The sequence below is a fragment of the Gopherus flavomarginatus genome, chromosome 5 (assembly GCF_025201925.1).
Source record: "Gopherus flavomarginatus isolate rGopFla2 chromosome 5, rGopFla2.mat.asm, whole genome shotgun sequence".
In the NCBI taxonomy this organism is placed as follows: Eukaryota; Metazoa; Chordata; order Testudines; family Testudinidae; genus Gopherus; species Gopherus flavomarginatus.
The window spans coordinates 90,022,343-90,048,538 of NC_066621.1; the positions used below are offsets into that span (position 1 = coordinate 90,022,343).

Consider the following 26,196-nt stretch of genomic DNA (forward strand, 5'->3'; position numbering starts at 1 on the left):
TGCTGCTGCTTCCGGGAGCTGCTTGAGGTAAGTGCCACACAGAGCCTGCACCCCTGACCTCCTCCAATGCCCCAACCTCCTTCCGCAGCTCTGATCCCCCTCCCGCTCTCCGAACCTCTCAGTCCCAGCCCGGACCACCCTCCTACACCCCAAGGCCCTCATCCCCAGTCCCACCCCAGAGCTCATAACACCAGCCAGAGCCCTCACCCCAACCCCCTTCCCCAGCCCGGAGCCACTTCCTGCACCCTGAACTCCTAATTTCTGGCTTCAACCCTGAGCCTGCACCCCCAGCCAGAGGCTCTTACCTCCTCCTGTACCCCAACCCCCAATTTTGTGAGCATTCATGGCCTACCGTACAATTTCCATACCCAGATGTGGCTCTTGGGCCAAAAAGTTTGCCCACACCTGGCTCAGACCATTCTAGCACATTACCCTGGACTTCTACTATCTCTCTCAGGTAAGAATGCAGAATCTCATGGTCAACAATGTCAAATGCTGCAGAGGTCCAGCAGGATGAGAATGGATATCTGTCCCCATCTGTGCCAACACTAGTTCATGTGAACAGGTGGGAATTCTTTTGTATTACAAAGTTTTAGTACTCTAGGATCCAGCTACCTCTAGAATCCGAGTTTTCTTTGCAACCCTCTGAGGCTACTACTACTTTCTATCCCAAGCCTATTTCCTAATTCCTGCAGTTATCATCACCTAACCCTGTGAAGTGTCTGAGTCTAGTTTGTATGGAAGATTCTATAAAGAACTTGTTTTGCTAGATAGTAAAGTTCCTTACCAATGAAAAACTCAACTTAACTCAGCCTGGTAATTACAACATGTAATGAGGGACAAATACCCAGTACTGCTGTCTTGTCACTAAGAGTTGAGTTGAGAATAATTCTCGGACCAGCTCTTCCCAAATGCCACTGTGGCTTGGCAAAGGCTTAGCGCCAGCATTGCAGAGTGCTGGCAATTACCAGGTTGCTTTGCAGGTTCTGCATGACAGAGCAGCTTACGCTCCATTGGGCAGCCCTCACCTCAGACTTGCAGAAGCTGTGTTTTGCCCCGTTGTCTGTCTACATCAGATAGAGAAGCAAACTGCTTCTCCCTTGCACTGAATCAGAAAGGCAGGCACCCGCCATCCAGGCAGAAAGCTAAGCTCATTGAGTCAGATGTGTTTTCATTAGAGTTCAGGGTGATTATAATTAAAAAAAAAAAAAAAAAAAAAAAAAAAAAAAAAGAGGGCCCCTCCTGCCTGTCTGATGCCCAAGTGCTGACTGTGCTGGAGGCTCAGAGTGGGGACTGCAGACATGTGATTTCTTTAATTGAGGATGGCAGCTGTGGGAGCCCATTGAATCAGCAGTCCAAACAGCCAGTCTCATTGGGTGAAAGAAAACAAAAGACTCTAAACTCCATGTGGAGCCCTTTCATTTGACAAATGCTGCTTATTCACCCAGAATATACCTGTTTATGAGAGGGGCAGCTCCACTTCCTGAAGCTGTCGAGTGTAATTAAAGCATTTCTACTGAAAAGATGCTCCTCTCTGGATATTGATATGAGTGGTGCTGTTGGAAAGGCAGCAACCTTTGCGGCCTGAGTCACTCTCCTGGGTTCTGCTCGTGTACGGTGGTACAGCCTGGGCTGCAGGCCTCTCACTGGTGGAAAGTGTGCTATAGTAAGGGTCGGTCACAGTGGCACACACCACCAACAACCTCCACTCTGCCAGAAGTGCAGAACTGGCTTGTTTTTCCCAGAAAGTGGGAAGAGTCGGCTGGAAGGGTCAGCCTCTATTAGTGGATTTCCTACAGAGCCGTGGCTGGAATGTAAAACGGTGCTGTCCTGGCAGAACACCTGGAGAGGAGAGGTAAATGCCATCGCTCTGCTGGTTCAGGGGGCACAATTGCCATCTCTGTGTCAGCAAGGCTGAATCAAGGCCATTGCCTTTGAATTAAGTCACAGGTGGTCTAGTGACCTCAACAATAGCCATAGTGACAATCTCTCTGCCTGTCTCACCCACTGACCTCTGTTACAGTCCCATACTCAATCATTTCTACTCCACTGCCCACATACTTCTGCCATTATCTTCTTCGCATTCAACAACGAGCTGTTCACAGGGAGCAGGGGGGAGCAGAGGAAACTCTGATAGCATGGTGTCAGCAACCCAGACAATTTGCACGGGGACCAGCTAGTTATTAACCTCGTACACCATATAATTTTATAGCATGGAGGTTGGGATGTTTCTAGATGAGATGTTGCTTGTTTACATTTCATAGTACACTTGCTATCATGTTGGAAAAACTTCACCAGGGTCAGAGAATCCCACATGAGGGCTAATGGGACTGGAATTTAAGCCATTTTGTTACTTCACTGGAGTGATATGGGGCTCCTGGAAGAGAGGAGATGATGCTCCTGGTGCAATGCAGGCTTCCCTCTTATAACTATGCCAATGCACTTCAATCCTGACCTGTGGTAGCACCTGCTATTCCACTCTGAGGCCCCTAAAACAGGAAACAGTGGATACTGACCTCCCGGCAACGTGACACGGGTATATAATATCTTGTAATCCCAAGCAATGTCATGAGATTGAGGCCGGAAATAAGTCAGTCTCATAACAGCACTCCTGTGTATTGCACTGTGTTTTACAGCCTCTATGGTGCTTCAACATTGCACTTCAATCCTGATCTGCAATAGCCCCCTGCTATTCTGTGGTCTGTTGTGACATACTGTGTGACAGTTAGTCACTCCATTGGCTTAACTGCCTCCATGGCACAGATCTGTAGGTAAAGGTGCAGCTTCTCTGCAGGATTCTTCAAATGTTTTTGTTGCAGAACTGAAATGCAGGTGTTATGTGTTGGGCTTAACTCCTTTAGGGCAACCCTGGAAACTCAGGCAGGAGGGTAGCGGGGCAGGACCAGAAATATTAATTAATTGCTCTGTAATAAGTGTCTCCCTAGGGAAGCTCCATAATATTGGGTGCTCTCTCTACAGTGGTTTGGAGGCTGTTAAAAGTGCAGGCTTGCTGGATTCATAACAGTGTCAGTGTTGGAGAACCTCTTACCTGTTTCTCTGCATTCTCTGCCCTCTGCTCTGCCTCGATTACTCTCTGCTCCAGCTCCTGCATCTTCACAGCCAGAAAAGAGATTTGATAGTGAGCAGAATCATTATTTTTTTGAATCCAAAGCTCCTGGTTTCTTTAACAGGAACTCTGATCTTTGGTATTCATCAGGTTAACTGGACAGCTCTGACCAGGAAACAAAGACCTTTGAACTCACCCAGCCTACCCTGCCACCCCTTTTGGATTTGCAAGAACTGTTTTCTCATTAGTGAGCTTATCATTCATTACATGGGTCAAAGGAACATCCCCAGTTTCGCCTCTGCAATCTATACTTGGTGGGTTATCTCAGCAAGTAGCCTGGCTATCGCCCATCATTCTTTCCTGTGCTTTCTCCAAATAGTGACTCATTAATAGGGGCAAATAAAACTGAATACAGCACGGAATGGCTCCCAGTAGGCTCCACACGCTATCTAGATCTATATAGGTCGCATAGATACTGTTGTCTATCTACAAAAGCAGCCTCTAATCTCAAAGCTACAGGTTAGTGAGCATCTCAAATTCCTATTGTACCTTTCATCCCAAAGAATTTAACTAACTGGTCCTTAATTGAAGGAAAGCTCCCAGCGAAGTCAATGAGTGTCTCTACTTGATTAAAGAGTATGGAATTTAATCCTGCATATACAGGAATTACTTCACCTTCATTGAAATGCAGCCATAGCTGGAGTGAAACACAGCAACTACTTAACGCACTACGTAACTGTGTAAAGATAAAATATGAAGTCAACTGTATCCAGTTTAAAGTGGAAAGAGCATTTAATGGCAGAATGCAGTTACCCAAGCTAGAATTTGGTGTAGGGCCTATTTTTGCCAAAAATATCATAGGCTTTGTAAGTGGTCAGAACCTCTGTTGGACAGTTCAACCAAAACATGGCAACCCAGGAACTAACATACATGCCAGGTGTCCCTACAGGCCCTACTTGTAGCACAAAGTATAGGGTTTTTTCCACTCTATTATTCCAAACCACTATAGAATCCCTATGGAGTTAATCGAAAACTGTAAACTTTCTATAGAGTTTGATAGTGAATTATATCTAGGATCCTACCAAATTCCTGGTCCATTTTGGTTAATTCCACAGTCATAGGATTTTAAAAATCGTAAATTTCATGATTTCAGCCATTTAAATCTAAAATTTCACAGTGGTATAAGTGTAAGGGTCCTGATCCAAAAAGGAGTTGTGCAGGGGTTGCAGTACTGCTACCCTTACTCCTGTGCTGCTGCTCCTGGGGTGGCAGGGCTTTCAGAGCTGGGCAGCTGAAGAGCGGCAGAGCTAGCCAGGAACCCAGCTCTGAAGGCAGAACTGTCACCAGCAGCAGCGCAGAAGTAAGGATGGCATGGTATGGTATTGTTACCTTTACTTCTGCACTATTGCTGGTAGTGGTTCTGCTTTCAGACCTAGGCTCCCAGCCAACAGCCGCAGGTCTCCAGTCACCTAGCTCTGACAGCAGCTCAGAAGTAAGGGCGACAGTACTGCAACCCCCCTGCAACTCCCTTTTGGGTGAGGACCCTTAATTTGAGAAATGCCGGTCTCCCTGTAAAATCTGTATAGTATAGGGTAAAAGCACACAAAAGACCAGATTTCACCGGGGAGCGTGGGGGGGGGGGCGACACCAGATTTAATGGTCCATGACACGTTTTTCATGGCTGTAAATTTGGTGGGGCCCTAATTATATCCCTGCTATAGAATTCTACAGGATAGTTTTTTTAAAAAGCACAGAAAAACTTCACTATCTATTAAATACTATAACTTTTTTGACTACTTTTTTTAGATCCTCAACTAAAGGCCTGTAAAGATTCTGTTGGTTTCATCCCTTTTAAATTCTACAAGACTCTTTCATAATTTCAATGGCATTTAAAAAAATGTCCCTATTTTTCTCTTCACATATCCCTATTTATAGCTGTCAAATGTTGGTAGGTAAGCAGCACATCACATCCTAACCCCATGCTGTAGTATTGGTTCAGCACTGACTACTGGGTAATTAACTTTTCACTATTGATGCTACATTTTCTCCATTCTGCATTTCAGTCAGCTAGGATAGTGAAACCAGACGGTCAGATTCACATAATTAACAACAGAGGACTCAGCTGATAGGACAGGAGTAAGGCTTAACAGTGCATAACCCAACTGTAAAGGGCCTCTGTGCCAGGCACAGATCAGGCTCTGCCACCGCTGTGCAGTCTCTGCAGCAGCCCAAAATATGTTGGGTGTAAAACGGGATGGGGCATAACCTAGGCAGATCTGTATCCCAGTGACTGTGTTCTTCAAAAACCCAGTCAGGGACACAACTTAGGGCAGACCTCAGGATTGCCCTCACCTCGGCCATACCCCCCTCCCCATCCCGTCCCTGCCTCATAACTAGTACTTAATTTCAATGAAAGAGGTGCCAGGGCTCAAGCAAATTTTTTTTTTTACTTTCATAACTGACTCAACAAGCCCAGAGGAGCTGGGGCTCAGCCTTCGCAAGTCCTGACACAAATTAAGCACTCTCGTAACCCTCTAAATAGAAGAGACACGAACTACCTCCACTCCTTCTGTGGCAGCACAGGGATGAATCTGCTCCACAGTATCCTAAAGAGATAAGGTGGGTGAGGTAATAACTTTTATAGGACCAACTTCTGTTGGTGAGAGAGACAAGCTTTCCAGCTACACAGAGCTCTCTCTCAGATCTGGGAAATGTACTCAGCATATTCTAATCAATTTCATTTCCTGATTCCAATGCTCTAATACAAAGGTGCTGGGTTTAGGTCTTCAGAGATGCTTCAGGGGAAGTTTGCACCTATTCTCTCCTAAAATGAGTGGATATTTTATTTCAGGGATATATTTGTTTACATTCAGTTCTGTAACTCCCATCACTTCTAATAAAACCTTCATTGTGTGCTTGAATCAAGCTTGCCAAATAAAGTTCAGCTCTTATTTCCCTTCCTCAAGTGTCATCCCCAGGTCTTTAGCCTCTTCTATGGCAACATTCAGCACTGTTAAGGACTCCTTCCTTCAGAGCCTGCCTGGCTTTGATCCCTCTCAAGCTTTAGCTAGTCTTTTCCAGCTCCTCCCCTTTTCTCTCTCTCTCTCCAAGGTAATATTTGCACACTGACTGATCCTCCTACTGGAGAGAAACACAGAGCTGTAGGATAGGGTCCTGGAGAGTCTTTATGGTCACAGGGCTGTTTTCGAGAGCTTGCTCCATTCCCATAACCTTTTCCTGGAGAGTTGACACCATGCCAGGAAAACCTGGAGGCCAGAGACAGCACCTGGGAAACACATGGACCTTTCCTTCCCTCTTGTTTTACTACAGCAATGGCATTGGTGGATGTTTTTGCAATATGGCCTACTACTTGACTCACATGTTCCCTGTCCCCTTTTCCAAATATATTCTATGCAGCAGGGGTGAACTGTGAAAGATTCAGTTTATCTAAACTCCCCAAAGCTTGGAAGCTTGCCCCAAACTCTTTGGTTTGCACAGGATGAGATTAAACCCAGACCCTTGGAATTCAGGGCCCAGTTATTACAGGGAGCCTGGACAAAGTAATGAGTATGAAGCAGCAGATGACAGCTCCGTGCACAGCTGTTTGCTGCTGGTCAGCTGCCTCACTTGGGAGAAAAATCAATAACTCAGGAGTAGAAGACAAAAATCCCTCTAGGAGAGGAGTGGTAGGAGCAAAAGACTGTTCTGAGGAGGCCCCAATGTTTTGGAGCAGCCTTTTAGTAGTTCTGGTTACTATGATTTAATCTTAATCCACCCGGGGTCTGCAAAAAATGTTGGAAGCCTCACAAGAACATGTTCTCATATATGAAGCTTCCAGTATTTCCTAATATCCTTACTGATGAAGGCACGAGGCAGAAGTAGGTGGTAGCAGGTAGTTGAGCACACATAACACCAACAGACCCTGGTTGTTGGCAGGCGAGATCAAACCTGGGCCCTTTGGTTAGCTTAGTGCATGAGACTCTACCACATGAGCTAAAAGCCCATTGGCTGTTAGCTAAGGCCATAGAGCAGACTCATTTTATCTCTCTAAGTGGTTTCAGTGCCACTAGACGGGACAGAACACCACACCCAAGAGGTGTGTGGGTTACACACAGAACTAAGAATAGCAATATTAGTGTGACATTGCACTCCATATGCTTTATGGAAATATGCTTATGAATATGATAATTAAAATATGCTTTATGCAAAAGGTCTCTTGTAAGGTATCATTAAAAAGCTTATAATCTACGGTGTGTGTTCATCCTATTTGTATGCATGTATCATTCTTGTACCTGAAGCTAAAAATATGAAGTACAACTCTGAGGTCCTATTGTAATTATGCAAAGTGTGGGCCATTTAATGGTGGTTTAGAATCTTGATGAGTCCCACAGACTAGGGCAATTGGTTATAGATGGTTTATTTACCTGCAAGCCTTCCTGTATGTGTGTGGGCCAGCCCCTGGGTAATAAAGAATGAGGTCTCACAGTACATGTAACCATGGCACCTGATACTGGAATCTGGTATTTTTCCATTTAGAAGGGTGTAGACCCAAAGAGACAAAAGATTCCCACCTTCTGTCAAAGCTATAAAAAGGGGTGGAGCAGGACTGGGGTGGGGGAGGAGGGGGCAGCCATGAGAAAACCCCTGCTTTCCACCTAAGATGTCTGCTGGAAGAAACAAGGACTGTACTGGGGAAAGGATTGGGCCCAGACTAGGAAGGAGTCGAGTCTAGTCTGTGAAAGCAGCTTATTGGAACACCTCCGAGGGTGAAATATTATCTTAGACTTGCGTGTTTTTGCTTCGTGCCTTATTTTGTTCTGTCTGTTATTATTTGAAGCCACTTAAAATCGCTTTTATTAATGAACCCAGAGTAAGTGATTAATAGCCAGGGGAGCAAACAGTTGTGCCTCTCTCTCTCTATCAGTGTTATAGAGGGCAGATAATTTATAAGTTTATCCTGTATAAGCTTTATACAGAGTAAAACAGATTTATTGGGGGTTTGGATCCCATTGGGAGCTGGCTGTCTGGGTGCTGGAGGCAGGGGACCTGCTAAGTTGTTTACAGTTAAGTCTGCAGCTTTGGAGGCGTGGATTAGACGTGGGTCTGTGTTGCAACACACTAGTGTGCCTGGCTCAACAAGGCAGGGTTCTAGAGTCCCAAGCTGGCAAGGAAAACAGGCTCAGAGGTAGTCTCAGCACATCAGGGGACAGGCCGAAGGGGGACTCTGTGACCAAACCTGTCACACATGGGCTCTATTTCTCTCTGAAATGATGTGACAGCATAAAATGTAAAGGGCAATTAAAGTTAGTGGGAACTGCAGATTAGTCCCTTGGAAAAATTGTGCTTTAGGCATCTCAAGATGATCACCCAAAATTAGTGCCATCTTCTTGAAAATGTGGTCCTAAACACTTCTGGGCCCAAGTGTCCCCATCTGTAAAATGAGAATGATATCACTTTCTGCCTGACAGAGACATTATGAGCCCTAGTTTAATTATTGTAGAGCATATTCAGATAGAAGGTAGCAGAGAGAGTTGCGTGCACATGTACCCCCATTTCAATGATCAAACAGCAAACAAACAAAATTACATACACTAAACTTAATGTTTGGTAGGCGTAGCATAAAATATCACACTAAATTCCCTTCATTTTCAGTGTTCTCAGCAAGAGACCAAGGCTTTAATGGGCCATGGAGCCTGACTCCTCTCCAGCTTGTAAAGGTAATCGCTCTAAGTGAGAATGGAATAGTTCAGCAGGGCAATGTTATGGAAACTTGCCTGGCTACTGCCCATGCTGTCCCTGTTCTGATTCCAGGGCCCGTCAGTCCTTGGTAGAGAAGTCAATATGGAGGCCATTTAGTGTCAATGGTAGTACTGGGTCTTGTGATGTGAACATAAGTCCACTAAGACTGGAGATTCACCCTTACTTTGTCATACAGTAGGCCACTGCACAGCCACCACCAAATGGTAATAGCTTCTGACAGCTACCAGTATAGGCTACATGGAAACTGAGGACACTTTAAATGTGGAACAGAATCAATGCTGGACGACCACTGTACTGGAGTCAGTGGAGGAAAGTGCTTTATGCCCTCCCTGTTACCCACAAGATGGGCATTTCTGTAACTTCCCCCCTCCTTGCCTGTATTGCTTAATTTTATAGAAACATCCCCCACCTTGTGATTCTAATGAGCATGGAGGTGACAGCTCAAAATGCATACATGTTCTTTTGCTAGGTGTACCTTTGACAATCTGTCATCCTGGACTTCGGTCTTTACCCGATGCTGTTGAATGTCCTAGGTATGTAACCATCTATTAATTCCTGCAGGCTTAACTCTTCCTGCTGTGATACCATTATCTCCCACAAGATAAACAGGACTGGACCAGATCAGGACTTGGATGAGAGACTTCCAAGAAACTTCCTGAAAAATCATGAGTTATTGACTTCTTCCCTCTGAAGTGGTATTAAGCCAATACTCTGGCATCATGCTAGCTGGCTTAGTACTGTTCTAACTAGGCACTTCTGAAGGATATAAAATTGAGGTCATGACCACTTGTGGTCACTAAAGATTCCACAGCACTTTCTGTAAGATTGAGGTGATCAGGTTAAATTTCAGATGAGTTAAATTCTGATGTCCTAACATCCCATGCAGCTTAAAGTGAACTGATAGTCTTCACTTCCTGTACTAACCTGTTGTGTAGCTTTGCTATGTACTGTAGAACAGCTGCTGTGTCTGACCCCTAAGAATCACTTCACCCATCTCTGGACTCACCTAAGTCACAGGGGCTGAGGTGAGACTTAATATACTCCTGTTTGTGAGGCTCTTTGACATTCATAGGGGAATTAATAATACTTACCATTCATATAGCTTCTTCCATTTTAAGATCTGAAAGTACTTCATAATTATATGGATAGGGAAACTGAGTCATGTTGATTAAGTGACTTGTCCCCAGACACACAGCAAATCGGTGGAATAACCAGGATTAAAAGGCCTCTCTCCCAACTCCATTCCTGTACTTCCACCATTAGCCCAAGCTACCACCTACATACGCTACAGAAAGGCAAAGAGCTTCATTCTGAGATATTTGAATGACAAATGAGTCAAAGTCCCATGGCCATATTAAACATGAGAGTATAAGAGGCTTTTCGAAGGACTGCTATAAGATGCATCCCTCTTCCATACAAACAAGTGAGAAGCCATCCAACTGGTCCCTCTAACAGCTGCATAGGAACCTGCCTGCCAGGTACATGAACAGACCTTTGCTCATATGTTCAGTCAGGCATTCAAAATAAAACCAAGGCTTAAAGTTAATTTGTTGCTCAGCTTTTGTGTGTGTGTCTTTTTCCTGAGAGGCCCACAGCTCACTTGTAACCAGGTTATAATGCTACCATGGCAACAGTCTGCCATGTCACTCACCAACAGATGATTATCCCCCTGTGTGTGTGAGAAACCCAGAGAGTGGAAATAAATGCCTGTTACCAAAGACGTACAATCCCTGATAATGTCCACATGCTCCTAGAACCCAGCAATCTCTAGCATCCATGGTGGGCTGAAGGGAATGCAGAACTTTCGCATAAAGACATGGTATTTTAGTATCTTTGACAGTTATTAAGGACCTGATTCTGCAAACACTTAAACCTTAGTAACTTTACTCATATAGTTAAGTTTCCATGGGATCAGGCCGTCAATATGTAACCTCACAAGTGCAACTCCACTTCCCTTCTCCAAAACTGCATGGAAAGGACACTGGTTTAAATTGTATTTATGTTACAAGCAGCACTGTAGATTACTCACTCAAACCCTTAATATCTAATGCATTTGCATCATAAAATGTGGAGTATTATCAGCCATAAGGGTTCAAAAATCACTAGTCAGATCAGATCCCCCAAAATATCATTAGATTTGGTTTTTAAGCCAAATTCACTTTTTTTTATTTGCCTTCTGGTTTTTGAGTCTTTACAGTACACATGGTTCACTTTCCAGTTCTATCAGTGCTATAATGTTTAGGTTGAAAATGCTCTAAAGGGATGATGGCTTAACTTGTTTCCCTTGGAATAAAAAAAAATGGAAATATTTGTATTGTCTTAAATTATGCAATAGCCATTTTTTTTGGCCTCTCTCTTTTTAAAAATTACAGGTAAAGTTCCAAACTGGTGCCAGTACCTTAGGGCTAGATTCTTCACCAGTTAGTTTTGCCATTATTTTCAGTGGGAGCAAGAGTGGCTTTATATGGCTGAACAAATTTACTAAAGAATCTATATATTTAAGTGTCACTGTTCTGATATTTCTGTAACCATTACATGGATACTCCTCATCAAAAGTTGGGACTTCCAGGAAGTAGGTCTGAGCTGAGTTGCTAGGGACTGTCCACTTAGGGAGATAAGGTGTTTGGGAGGGAAAGCTATATGGGAGCTGAGAAGACACAGTTCTGGTCCCTTATAATAGAATGCTAGAGATGAGTGTCCTTGTCCTCACAGCACTAAGGATTGGATCACAAACAAATGCACACAATCCAAATATTTTTCTCTATTCATCTATTAAACAGATGAATGGAAATTGCCAAGGGGTGTCAGTCTGGTGGGATGATGTGATGCGGACACCTATCCACTGAACTGGAGTAAGCATTTGCCCTCTACATCCCCAGCAAACTCATTTCACATAGGCCAGTGGTTCCCAGATGAAGGCTTGTGGACTACTGGGAATAGTGGTCCTCCTTGTTTTCAGCAGCTTATGCACAGTTCAGGGTCTTCATTGTAAAGAAGAGCCTGAAGGATTGTAATAGCAGCTGAAAAGAAGGAGTATGAGCCAGCCACCAGCAAGTGAGCAATGTCCTGGAGAGAAGGGAATGAAGCAGCCAGGCAGTACATCCAGGGGACCATGGGAAGGAAAGCTACCAGCTGGAAGAGAAGCCTGTGTGGTAGAGGAAAAGGAAACAGTCTCAGCAGAGGTAGCGATAGAAGTTGAGGGAAGGCAGCAGAGATGGGGTAGGGGCTGGGGGAAGAGGAAGAACCAGAACAGACAGAGGGAGGAAGAGCTGAAATGAAGAGCAAAAAAAAAAAAAAAAAAAAAAAAAAAAAAAAAAAAAACACACACAAAGGAAGTAGGATTCTCTCTCCTCAAAAAGAACATTTATTACCTTCATTTAAAACAAACAGATGCTCTCCTAATATCTCCTTTCCATGTAAGCAATTGCCATAGTTGCTACAAGGCTGGTAAGAGACTGAATGAGGAGGGAGGGAGTCTGCAGACAGTCTTCCAGTTCAGAGAGATTGGGAACCCCTGACCCAGGCCACCTAACCACCATCAGATGGTGGAGAATCTATTTTCAGCAGGGGCACTGTGTACTGTAAAATTTCACTTGGACAAGCAAGTTCACATATGTCTTGAAACCTGACCCTTACCCTGTCCTTCTCTTCAATCCCCTCCTGATATACATTAATTATATGGGACCTCACTCTTTGACCTTTCATCAAACCCCATCTCAAGCCATACAGCTGGTTACAGAGTAACTTGATCACTGAACCAAACTGTTGAGATTAGGGAACAAAGGGCCTATTGCTTTGACTGAAGGGCTGGATTAGCCTGAGTCGCTTCCCTTTCAGTAAGGAGGCTCCCTGAAACAAGTGACTTTATCCCACTGCCTCTGGCCAGGATTTTCATCAAAAGTTCTATAGAGAGGAGAGTCAAATAGGCTTATGGGGTGTTCATGCTTCAGAAGGAAAATTTAATAAACAACTTCATTAGTTTGATGTGGATTTAGTCTAAGAATTTCCATGGAAAGAAATAAAAACTAGGAAATGGCTATACACAGCCTAAGAAATGAGACTTAGATTTCCTTGGTGTCATAAAAGCTGGTCTCGCTGCCTTAATACCAGGCCTACACTCTGGCTCTATACAGTGCGTAAAGTCTGTTTAGCTGCACTGGCTTTAGAACTGGTTAGAAAGTGTTCCCAGTATAGACCGGCCTTGGAGAAGCTGAGCTCAGAAGCTGCTGTCCCAAAATGAAGTGAGTTGAGAGTTTCCTCAGACTTGTATGAAGTGTGGCATGAACAGGACTGGAAAGCTATACATTTTCACTAACATGATAATTAAAGTGAAAGTAAGATTGAAAAAAAGTTACAGGGGCTGAGAACTGTGTTTTCTGAAGAAATGTAAAAACAAGGGTTCTTAATGTAAAATGGAACAAAAACTGATGTAGGTCACAACTATCATCAGGGACAGATTAAAAAAAATCTGGATGTCTGCAGCTTGTAGTTACTTAGCTGTGACTGAAGGAAATTGCTACCACCGTACAAATAACTGATTGGCTAAACCCTCTTAAATTGGATTATCATAAACCACATGTTGGATCCAGTGAGGGAATCAAAAGCAAACTATAAGCTGTATTAATACAGGCATGAGGCTAATAACCAGGGGTCCCAGAAAACTGCATGTGGTTGAAAGTACAATTTTTAATTTCTAAAAGAAAATCCTGTGCCTTATGCTTTGTGGGAACCTGTAGAAAGGCAGTTAGAGCTACGCTAGCAGAAAATAATTTCACATGAAGAGTTCAAGGAATAAGCTATGACTTGCAGCCTTCTGTAGAACATAAATACACCTGCTGTTACCAGAGCACTTCAGTCTCACTTTCCAGACAGATGGTTTTTTCCTCTTCAAAAACACTGATTAATTAAAAAAATATAGAGAAATCTCAGAGAAAAAAGGAATCCAGGCCCAGGGGTGGAGGTGGGAGGGAAGTAAAAACCCCTTTTCCCCTCCTCCAACTTTTTGAGTGAATTTAGTGGACAAGAAAAGGTGTGGGACAGAAAAAAAAAAAGGTAGTTTTTTTGTTGTCTTTTAAAAACAAAAACAAAACAAAAAAAACAAACAAACAGGTGCTGTGCAAGCTTCCCTGCCCAACATTGATAGTGCGTCTCAGTCCTGAGTGGCTGCTCCCCTTGATAGTTTTGGCCTGCCCCTCTAAGCTCTTCTAATACCAACCCAGTCCAGACCTGCAGCATCCTCTGCTATTGTTGGCCCAAGATCCAGATCAACTCTGCTATTGTGTCTGTGCCCTGCAGCAGTCAGAGTCCTTCCCTGGATAGAGGCTGCCAATTGTGCGGTGGTGTGGACAAACAAGAAGCTGGAATGAGTCTGTCAAACCTCTTTCATTTGTGACCTGAGACAAAATCTCAAAAGGTCTCCGGAGGTGAAAAATTAAATTCCAGTGAGCCACCAAGGAGCCTTTGCATCAAATGAGTCTGATGGTATAGAACATCAGATGCACAGGGCCCAATTTTCATTTACACTAATGCCACTTTACACCACGCTCAGGCTCTTTAACAATATAAAGTGACCATAGTGTAAATGGGAATTAGGTCTAGATGTAGTACAACTGATGGATTGTTCTTGCTCATCGTTTTCATTGCTTAACCCAGTAATAGGAAGGTAGACATTCTAGTACATAGCTTTGGCCTCACCTTCTCAGCTAGTAACTCTCGGATCTTGCTAGCCTGAAGACGGAATTTGAAGAGCTGGGTTTCCAATGCGAGGCATCGTTTCTGCCAGTCCATGCAGCTGCTATTCTCCATTGCAAGCTCTGCCATGGCAAAGCTCTTTGTCTGCTTAGGCAAATCCTCCAAGATGCTCTAAAACAACAAAACAAAAAAAAACTGAGAAAAGAAAAATACAAAAAACTTTGAAATGGTTATCCTGGCAGGGCTTTTTTCCTTTAGTTCCTGTCTGAGAGCATGTAGGTGAGATGCCTTCTAGCCTACAATGTAGGCAGTTGAATAGGGTAGGTTTCCTCCATGCTATTGTGGTGTGTCCTCTTGAAGCCATTGTACCTTTAACACAAGAACTCCAACACAGCCAATAGGACAAGTGGTCAACATTGACTATTATCATCAGACAAATCTTTGTTAATGTTAAGGTTTTTAAACTAAGGGCTGGGGGAAAGCTGACAGGTGTGGAGGAGCACATGGGACAGAGACATTCCCTAGGGGATGATCTATTAATGGAGATTCTCTATATACTAGTAAGGAGGAGAGGATGGAAGATAAAATATGGGTAGGATCTGATGAGAAACAGTCAAATGAAAAAGAGTCCCATTCAATCACATCTCATAATGGCAGACAGTGAAAAAGTGACAATTTTTTAAAGTGTTATACACAAATGCTAGAAGTCTAAAATTTAAAGATGGGTGAACCTGAGTACCTCTATTAAATGAGAATATTAATACAATAGGCATCACAGACACTTGGTGGAATGAGGATAATCAATGGGACACAGTAATACCAAGGTACAAAATATAGTGGAAGGGCAAAATAGGTCATATTGGTGAGGGAGTGGCATTTTATGAGAAAGAAAGTATAAAGCAAAAATCTTCAATGAACCACACTGTATCATTCACTCTCTATGGATAGTAATTCCATGCTTAAATAAGAATATAACAGTAGGGATATATTACTGACCACCTGACTAGGATGGAGATAGTGGCAGTGAAATGCTCAGGGAAATTTGAGAGGCTATGAAAATTAAAAAGAAAAAAAAAAAACCACCACACACAACTCAATAATAAATGGGAGATTTTAACTATCCCCATATTGACTGGGATGCAGAGAAAGTTTGACACCTTAAATGACTGCTTCTTTGAGCAGCTAGTCCTGGAACCAACAAGAGGAGAGACAATTCTTGATTTACTCCTAAGTGGAGCACAGAATCTTGTCCAACAGATGAATATAGCTGAACCACTTCGTAATAGTGACCATAATATAATAAAATTTACCATCTGGGGAGAAGAGAAGCCCACGATGGTAGCATTTAGTTTCAGAAAGGGGAACTACACAAAAGTGAGGAAGTTCGTTGAAAAGAAATTAAAAAGGTACAGTGCCAAAAGTGAAATCCCTGCAAGCTGCATGGAAACTTTTTAAAGACACCATAATAGAGGCTCAGTTTAAATGTATACACCAAATTAAAAACACATAGTAAGAGGACCAAAAAAAATAAAATAAGAGTCATTGTGCCTAAACAAAGTAAAAGAAGCAGTGAGAAGCAAAAAGGCATCCTTTAAAACGTGGAATTAAAATCTTATTGAGGTAAATAGAAAGGAGCATAAACTCTTGCAAGTGAAGTGTAAAAATGTAATTAGGAAGGCCAAAAAAGAATTTGAAGAACAGCTAACCAAAGACTCAAAAAAGTAACAGCAAAATATATCTATCTATCTATATCTATATATATCAGAAGCAGGAAACCTGCTAAACTACCAGTGGGGCCACTGGATGATAGAGATGCTAAAGGACCACTCAAGGATGATAAGGCCATTACAGAGAAACTAAATGAATTCTTTACATCAGTCTTCACGGATGAAGAGGTAGAGATATTTCCAAACCGAAGCCATTCTTTTTAGGTGACAAATCTGAGGAATTGTCCCAGATTGAGGTGTTATTAAAGGAGGTTTTGGAACAAATTGATAAATAAAACAGAAATAAGTCACCAGGATCAGATGGTATTCACCCAAGAGTTCTGAAGGAACTCAAATATGAAATTGAAGAACCACTAACTGTGGTATGTAACCTATCATTTAACTCAGCTTCTGTACCAGATGAGTGGCGAATAGCTAATGGGATGCCAATTTTAAAAAAAGGCTCCAGAAGCAATCCTGGCAATTACAGGCCAGTAAGCCTAACTTCAGTATTAGACAAATTGGTTGAAGCTATAATAAAGAACAGAATTATCAGATACATATATGAACACAATTTGTTGGGGAAGAGTCAACATGGGTTTTGTAAAGGGAAGTCATGCCTCACTAATCTACTAGAAATCTTCGGAGGGGGGGCAGGGGTCAACAAGCATGTGGACAAGGGTGATCCAGTGCATATAGTATACTTCAACTTCCAGAAAGCCTCTGACAAGGTCCCTCAGCAAAGACTCTTAAGCAGAGTAAGCAGACATGGGATAAGATGAAAGGTCCTCTCATGGATCAGTAACTGGTTAAAAGACAGGAAACAAAGGGTAGGAATAAATGGCCAGTTTTCAGAATGGAGAGAGGCAAATAGTGGTATGTCCCAGGGGTCTGTACTGGGACCAGCACTATTCAACATATTCATAAGTGATCTGGAGAAAAAAAGGGGTAAACAGTGAGGAGTAAACAGTAGCTCACGAAAGCTCATGCTGAAATAAATTCGTTAGTTTCTAAGGTGCCACAAGTACTCCTGTTCTTTTTACAAGTAGTCAAGACAGTTAAGTCCAAAGCAGACTGCGAAGAGTTACAAAAGGATCTCACAAAACTGGGTGACTGGGCAATAAAATAGCAGATTAAATTCAATGTGGATAACTGAAAAGCAATGCCTATTGGACAACATAATCCCAGCTATACATATAAGATGATGAGTTCTAAATTAGCTATTACCACTCTAAAAAAGAGAGCTTCGAGTCATTGTGGATACTTCTCTGAACACATCCTCTTGGGGGTGTTCAAAATTTGAACACTGATCTGAATTTTTAGCAAGTGGCCCCTATCTTTATAACAGGATGAACCAATATCCCAGATTCTGAGTGGGAGTCCAGAAGAGAGCAGTTCCTCTTGTCACTGAAGAGAACCAGGATGTATTGTGCACAATGCCCCCTAGAGTCCCTCCTGGGTAGCTTTGCTCCACTCTAGCACCAGTGCCACCCAGCATTTACATTACACAGTTGGTCTGGTCCCTTTGTATTTTAAACGGGTTGGATGAAGTGGATACATATAATCGTTAACTGGAAGGTAGGACTTCTCACTCACAGGAAAAGGGTGAATTGGAAAGACATGACTGGAAATCTCAGCAGGAGGAGGGTAGATAGAAAATTCAATCTATCCTGACTCAAAGGAATAGTGATTTGGGGGGGAAAAATGGTATTTCTAGACTGTAAATGAGAATAAAATGCAATATGTTGTCAGTACTTTGGGATTAGGGAAGGTCCCGTTTCCAGTCTTCATACAAAGAGGAGGATGCTGGTGTTTCTAGTTAATAGTGTGTAAATCTATGTAGTAGTGGATCTATGAACTAAAGTGGTGAGTTGGTGGTGGTTTGAGAGTGTGTAACCATATTAGCTGTCTAGAGTGCAGAGTGGGTGCGTAAGAGGGTTCCTGATCTATACTCTGCAGCTGAGCAGGGATGTGGGGACAGAGTTACAGTTGAATAGGCAATGTGGTGTATTAGTAAATAATTTACAGAGATTGTATGAACATAAGAATGGCTTTCCTGGGTCAGACCAATGGTCCACCTAGCCCAGTTTCCAGTCTTCTGACAGCGGCCAGTGTCAGGTGCTTCAGAGGGAATGAACAGAACAGGTAATCAAGTGATCCATCCCCTGTTGCCCATTCCCATCTTCTAGCAAACAGATTAGGGACACATCAGAGCATAGTTTTGCATTCCTGCCCATCCTGGCTAACAGCCATTGATGGACCTATCCTCCATGAATTTATCTAGTTCTTTTTTGAACCCTGTTATAGTCTTGGCCTTCACAACATCCTTTGGCAAAGAGTTCCACAGGTTGACTGTGCATTGTGTGAAGAAATACTTCCATTTGTTTTAAACCTGCTACCTATGAATTTCATTTGGTGACCCATAGTTCTTGTGCTATGAGGAGTAAATATCACTTCCTTGTTTACTTTCTCTACACCACTCATGATTTTATAGATTTTATCATATCTCCCCCTTAGTTGTCTCTTTCCCAAGTTTTATTAATCTCTCCTGATATGGAAGCGGTTCCATACTCCCAGTCATTTTTGTTGCCCTTCTCTGTATCTTTTCTATTTCCAACATATCTTTTTTGAGATGGGACAACCAGATCTGCACGCAGTATTAAAGATGTGGGTGTACCATGGATTTATATAGAAACAACATGATCTCTTTCCTGATGAGTCCCAGTATTCTATCAGCTTTTTTGACTGCCGCTGCACTGTAACCTTTCCCAGCAGGACCTTCCCACAGCCTGCCAATGTGTAGCTAACCCCAAAAACCTGCTACTATGTGAGGAAAACTAGGAGGGTGGGGGGGATGGGGACAGACGGACAGATCTGTCTCTTGACTAAATATTTAAAGTTCACATAGCCAGAAAGTTCACTTCATTAGGCGGCCAGGGGCTAAGTGTCCTCCTGCATGACAGCAGTCCTAGTAGGGCAAACCTTTAGCTGCGAGCTATTCAAGTGTTGCAGAGAATAGAGGAGATAAAGCCTCATTTATTAGGCTTCTGGAGAAGCTGGCACTGTTATCCAGACTGGAGCATATTCAACTAAGTTTATGCTTCCGTTTGCAAACTACAATGTTCCCATTCCATCTCTCCAGAATCACATACCTAACAGTCTCAGAGATCAAGGATGAAAGAGACCTTTTGGTAAAGCTGAGCAAATACCTTAAATATGTTCCCCAAATCTTTTCTTGACTAAAACTTGGGATTTGTTTTGTCCTTTGACTGCACCTCTTTCATGTTCGTATCCCACAATTATTCTAATGCATAAGTTTACCAGCAGGCATGGTTGCCAAAACAGTGAATTTATAGCACTAAATACTTTCCACAACTATTCTGAATTTTGAACTTTCAGTTGCAGGTACTCACATTGGATGAGTATAACTCTTAGAATGATTACCAATCAGAAAACAGAAATAATACCATGTGACCTTCTTTACTTAAAACCAGCTAGCCAATCTAGCTTGGCAGCATATGGGCCTAAGAAAAATTGTGTCTGGAGGACCCTCACAATTTTTCATGGATTTAGGGGATGGACTGTGTCCTAATATAGCAACTGTAAAACAAAGGTGATTTCTTTATGATTGAAAGTAGCCTGTTTGAGAGCAGAAAGAGAGGCAGCCTCAGAAAATGTACACAGAGGGAACGCAGCTGGATCTAGGCAGTGGTAGCAGGGACTTTGGGCGCTTACTTGCTATTTAGCGTGCAGAATGCTAAACAGCTGGGACATTTTAACCAAAAGCCTCCATGGCAGGGGTCTTAAGGTCTAAGGCGCTACAGAGAAGATATAGTCCACTCATTCAATGCAGAGAGCTATGCATCAAGAGACCTGGACTCTTCTGCCAGCTTTGCTGTTGTCTCATGCTAGGATACTAAACTAATCACATTATCTCCCTGTGCTTCATTTCCACCCCCATCCTTCCCAACTTGTAAATGGAGGAGTAATAAAAACATATCCATCTTTGTTAAAACACTCTGGATGAAAATACGGAAGGTATAACAACTTGAATTTTAAATTTTTGGATAATTTCATGAGCAATAATCATATCAGTACCTATGCAGGCTACAATGAGGTACTCAAGTCTCACACCTAATGGCATGAGCTGGTTGCTACAGTTCACTTCAGTTCCCAGCAGTCAGCTGTCCATATCACGCACACTACGAACACCATTGTCGTTAGGTGATGGTCTTGTTGGCAGTCTCAGCAGAGAGGCTACAATGAATGGTGTCACATACTGAATTCCTTTCACACCCTGAAAAGTGGTCTTTCCCAGACTGGGGCAGAGTATGGTATGCCTGCACTGCTGCTGCCTATACGGTATCTTTGTTGTGCAATCCATAAATAGAGGACTTCAATTTTCAAGGCTATCAATCTAGCACCTTCCAATCCAGATGAAGTTCTCTCATTCACACACACACCCTAATGCACACCAAGCTGTTACAAATTAAGCACTGATTGTGCCAAGGTTTGCCAGGGCTGAGCCCTGGCACCTCTAGGTTTTGCAGTTCACAGTCCCAGCACCTCTGCCACTCACCAGCCACCCTGCGCTAAAGGCAGTGCAGGCATCAGCCATAGTGCAGAAGTAAGGGTGGAAATACCATACCATGCCACCCTTACTTCTGTGCTCCTGCTGGTGCTGCCTTCAGAGCTGGGCACCCAGTCAGCAGCTGCCACTCTCCGGCTGCCCAGCTTGAGCCTTGGCACCTCCTTCATTACAAGAAAGCACTGGTTACAAAGACCTTTTGGTGCATTACCATGAAACACCATAAAATGATACTAGTAAGGGTGGGTGAGCAGGGGAAGGTGGAAAGTACAAGCCCAGTACTCTAAGTGTCATTTTCACTGTAGTTTAGATACTTGAAGGTTTGGCTCCCAGTTTCCTCAGGTACCAGATTCCAAGAACAATTTTCAGGGAGGATGCGGTGTTTTATCTTAGTACTGCAACATTGTACCCAGACAATCCCGCTATCATAACAGATACAAATTCTTCCGTCCCTTGGTGGGAACAAACTAGAACTCAAAGACAAAACATCCACAATCCTATGTCCTTGTTCACATCTAAAGAGATAATACAGAATTGTATAAAGGTCACAGCCAAGATTCAAAAACCCCACATTTGACCTGCTTTATTTTTCTCCTCAGTAACTACTTGCAAAGTTCTGATTTTTTTTTTTAAGGTTTGTTTTCCAAATATATGCATGAGGAGTCTTACATACAAAATGTAGTAGAATCGTAGTAGAATCATTAAAGTCAGCCACCTTGAATCCACAAGCAACCTTACAATAATGAACCGATGTGTGCTGCCTCGCCTCCTTGTGTAATCCTACAACAAACTAGTGGAAGGCAAAAATATTCAGCAAAGACAAGACTTTTAGTTACTGAGCCCCCAACCAGCAAAGCCCAGTTAAACATGTCCTTGAGTAAATAAGTGAATAGTCCAGTTTACTTCAATGGGACCTCACATGCTTACAGTTAAGCACACACTTAAGTGCTTTGCTGGACTGGGGCCATAGCTGCTGACTCCGTGGGTGCTCCAAAATTAGCGGGTGCTCGCTTCCTTCTACACCCCCACCCAGTACGCTGCATCCTTGCTCCTCCCCCTGCCAAAGCTTCCCACCCCCCTGCCACCTAACAGCTGTTTGGCGGTGCTTAGGACTTTCCAGGAGGGAGGGGGAAGAGGAGTGGAGATCTGGCACACTCAGGGGAGGTGGCAGCGAAGAGATGGGGTAGAGGCGGGGACTTGGGGGAAGAGGGTGAAACTATGTCAGTACAGGGCTGGGGCCAGAGGCGGGGGGGTGGAGGGGTTCAGCACCCGCCAGACAAAGGAGAAGTTGGTGCCTATGACGGGGGCTTAAGTGAGAGAACAAGAATTCAAAAAGTGAGCAAAATCCCTGAACATCATGATCTTTAAGTCTACCATCACAAGATGGTAAGAGATAACATCTAGAGGAACAACTTATCACCTCTGAGTCTTCTGCCTTCATTTTTAAACCTTAGACGACTTGGGCTCAGGGCTTAAGTTCAGCTGGAGTTCAGTTCTGGAGCTGGTAAATATTTTCAAACCTGAGGGAGCCCTGGCAACCCAACTCTTACCTGGGGCTGAAGCCCTGAGCTGCAGTGTCCTATCCCTTCCCCCCCCACCCACCCACCCAGCTGGGGCTGATGTGCCCATATTTTCACATGATCTGTGAATTAGAGTTCCAAGTCAGAATGCATATTCATTTAATATAGGGGAATGACATTGCTCAGGATCTGCAGTGTATTGTGGGGGAAAGCCCATGGAAGTAACAGACCTGTTCAAAGAATAACCTTCTACAAGCACCAGACCTAAAAACTATACCAAAATACAGACCTCACTCCTCTCCACATCACATTTTGCACAGCCCAATAAAGCACATATCAATTTCACCTCTCTCCATGGTCCAGCCCACACTATTCAAATACATATAGTCAGTTTCCTAGGCACACTCACCACTATATCACAGTGTTTATATCAAGCACTAGAGACATACACTATTACTTTAAAGCCAGTGGGTGTGCAATGGTCACAAAAGGTTGAACAACACTGTGTAACTATGGCGCCTTATCAATTAATTTAGAACTCTGTTCTAATGCGGCTGTTTGGACAGAGATCATAAGTGAATCCCTGCTCTCTTTTTATACTGGCATAAACAGATTTTAGCCTCACATCTTCATGCACAGATTTTAAGGCCAAAAAGGGACTGTCATGATCATCTAGTCTGACCTCCTTTGTAACACAGGCCATAGAACCTCACCCAGTAATTTTGGCATATAGCCCATAACTTCTGGTTGAGCTATAACATATCATTTAGAAAATATCCAGTTTGGATTTAAAAAGACTGATGGAAAATCCACACAATCTAGTTATATGGTTGAACTGTTAGTTTTCCTAATTTGATTTTACCCCATATGAAATATTTGGGATATTTTGCTTTCCCCTAATGGAAACAAATAGAAATGTTAATTAAAAGTCAGATGTAACATCTGCATTCTCAATACCTGTGAAATAGAAAGCAGCTACTTAATCTAATGGGGGCAGGATTTTCAAAACTAGGTGTCTAAAACTACATTTAATTCCATATGTACACACTGAAACAAGTGGCCAGATTTTCAAGAGTGCTAAGGGCCAAGTCAATGAGAAGTCAGTGAGAGCTGTTGGATACTTGGCACCTTGATTTAATCCGGCCATTTATTTAAGTGCATAAATATGGACTTAAGAACCTAGCTTTAGATACCTAGTTTTTAAAAATCTTTGCTGCAGCTATAAAGTTTTTGATTAACAGCAAAAGATGAGCCTGACTCCAAACTCTGGATCCAAGAATTAGGGGAACTAGGTCCAATTCCAACTTTGGAAAAATACAAATCTGGATCAGAACTTTGCGCTTAATCGTTGACTCTCTAGTAGGACCAACTAACTTCCCTGAACTTCCTGATGTTCTAGCTTTGATCCAGAGAGCTCCTATATTTTCCACTAAAAGCCTTTTGAAAATGACAAAAAACAAAGTGATCAAGTAAGAGGATTGTAAAAGCTCTAAAGTAACGATCTTCATGCATGTAGAGTGTTAGGAGAATCAGTCCTATTTTACTGTGACTTTTGTTTATTCCCTGCAAAAATGAAAGGGAGAGACAGTACAGTATTTCCATAGCTCAACTACACATTTCTCCACCTTAGAGCATCTACTTAAGCATCTGCTGGTCGGCGATGTTAGAATCAGCCAGCCGGTGGAAAAGAACAAAGTGGAAATGCTTGGAACTGCCCGGACAATGCCCCAGCTTCTCTCCCTTGAGGCTCAGTTCAGCTCGGTCCGTTTCGCAGACTCACAAAAAGGAGTCAGTGAAGGTGCTCGCTGCGTCTCAGCTGAGCGGCGGGAGGCTCCTCCTGGCTCCCGTCAGGACTCAGCGCTGAAGCTCCCCATTAACCTAACGAACCTGAACCTCTCGAGCATCCTGTTCCCCCTTCACGGCGTCCCTCGGTTTTCCCCTCAGGGCACGTTTCGGAGTCCCCGAGAAACCCAGGCTGGCTAGGGTGTCACTCGCGTCTGTCACTCCCAGCTCGCAAACCCGGGGGGGATGCTCAGAGCAGGGGAGAGAAGAAGGCGAAAGCCGCCGGGCTGCGAGCCAAAGGGCAGGTTGGGCTGAGGAAAGGAGTGGGGCGGGCCCCCCTTTCTAGCCATGAAAGGGATGGAGGGATGAAGGGGGAGAGGCGCGATCACCGATTTGACACTTACTCGTAAGGACGTTGTTCCCCATGGCCCCGGGCCAGCCGGAGGGCCCCCAGGACTTGGATTTCTCCCCTGAGCTACGGCCGTCTCCTGACCCCTCCCGCAGCTTAATACCCCTCTCCAGGGGGCCTTGGCTAGGAAGCGCCAGTCCCCGCCGCTCGCACAATCCTACCCCGGGCCAGCGCGAGCCCCGGCAGCGCCCCCTGAAGATCCCGAAGAAGCCCCCGCCTGGCTTCTCCGCACAGAAGAGCGAACCCCCGGCGCTCCGGCTGGAGGCTGCCTTGCAGTCAGGTGCGGGGACTGCCCGGGGACAGCAGCCTCCCGCCCCCACGGCCTCGCCTGCGGCAGGCTGCTCACGGGCAGGAGCTGAGCAGCCCACGTAGCGGCCGGGGCGCGGGGGGCACAGGGACGGCTCCGAGGCACGAAGGGCTCCCAGCGGCTGACCTTGTGTTGTTCTTGGGGGCCGGTGCTGAGGAGCGGAGCGGGGCCGTGCTCCTGGGAGGCTCCTGCAGCCGGCGAGGCGCGCGGGTCCCCGGGGACGCTCCGAAGCCACGCACTGCTCGTTTCCGTCCCATTCAGCAGCGCTGTGCCATGCTCCCGGGCGCTCCGCTCGCCTTAAAGCGGGAGAGCCTGGCTCGAATAGCAGGGGCAGCCCTCCCAAGCAACACAGGAACTGACATCATCGGCCCCGCGCTTTTAACCCCTTCTCTGGCCCTGCGGGGAGGCAGCCAGGCCGATTCTCCAGGGAGAACTGACTGGATTGGAGCCAGCCTTCAACCCCACCCACCGGGCTGCTGAGTGGAATATGGCATTGAATAGATATAAAGAACACAGGCCACCTGCTTTATGTGGGCCTCAATAATTGAGGCTCAGCCGCTTCTGGCTGCCTCCTTTTCCACCTGCTTGGACAAGATCTCTTTACTCGCCTCCACTCTATGCAGGTTCATCAGCATTGCATTTGCAGCTGCAGCTCCGCCCAAATGCCCTGAGGCTTTTTTGGATACAGCTAGGCAGGCCTGGGAACTCCCTCAACCTAGCAGTCAGGGCTGGAGGGCAGACTCTCCTTTGCCTCTTGCATAGTGGGATAGAAATCCAGGCTTGATACCTTGACTGCACCGAGAAGCCCCTCTAAACTCAGCAGCATGAAGTCCTGTATCCATAAGAGGAGCAGATCCCAAACCTGTACTGAAATAGCGAGTGTTCTGCAGCCAATCCCTCCCACCTAAGGAGGAGTTTCTGTGCTGGATCCTGGGTGGTCACCACAGCTCACTTCTCCCATTCAGTTGTGTACACAGTTGCCTGCAGTGCAGCTTGGACACTAGCCTTCTCCAAACTTCCATGCCCCATTGCAGGTTACTGTACACACAAGTGAAAGGGTGGTGGCAATAGCAGGGCTCTGGGGTCTAGCAGAGGGGTTGTGCCCTGAGTTCAGGTGGTGTTAAGGTCCAGGAAAAGAGGCGGTTAAGGGTCTTATAGCTGAAGTCTACCTCTGGTTATCAGTCCATTAGCAGAACCTACCTTTCACTGCATGCTCAGGCCATTTGCAACAATGCTTATCTAAAGTCTGGGAAACACAAGTTCACGATTTCCAAAGTTTTTAGGGGTGTCCACTCTAACATGCCAAATGATTTATTGGGGGAGATAGGCATTAGCAGCCATCTCTTCAGATCTACAGAACACACTT

The 26,196-nt window shown here is 44.3% G+C and overlaps 1 protein-coding gene across 3 annotated transcripts in view; it reads right to left on the reverse strand.

Annotated features, from left to right (window-relative positions):
• The window catches only part of PLEKHH1 (pleckstrin homology, MyTH4 and FERM domain containing H1), an 88,758-nt gene extending 63,671 nt beyond the window's left edge, over positions 1-25,087 (reverse strand). Inside the window, exons 1-3 of one of the 3 annotated variants that reach the window (XM_050953462.1) lie at positions 24,957-25,087; positions 14,522-14,689; positions 3,050-3,112 (exon numbers count right to left, since the gene is read on the reverse strand). In XM_050953462.1, the coding sequence (XP_050809419.1) occupies positions 3,050-3,112; positions 14,522-14,647 (189 nt within the window). In that variant the 5' untranslated portion in view covers positions 14,648-14,689; positions 24,957-25,087. Of the gene's footprint in view, positions 1-3,049; positions 3,113-14,521; positions 14,690-24,219; positions 24,302-24,518; positions 24,551-24,956 lie in introns of those variants that run through there. The other 2 variants (XM_050953460.1, XM_050953461.1) reach the window with 2 other exon arrangements.
• Positions 25,088-26,196: the final 1,109 nt, after the last annotated feature.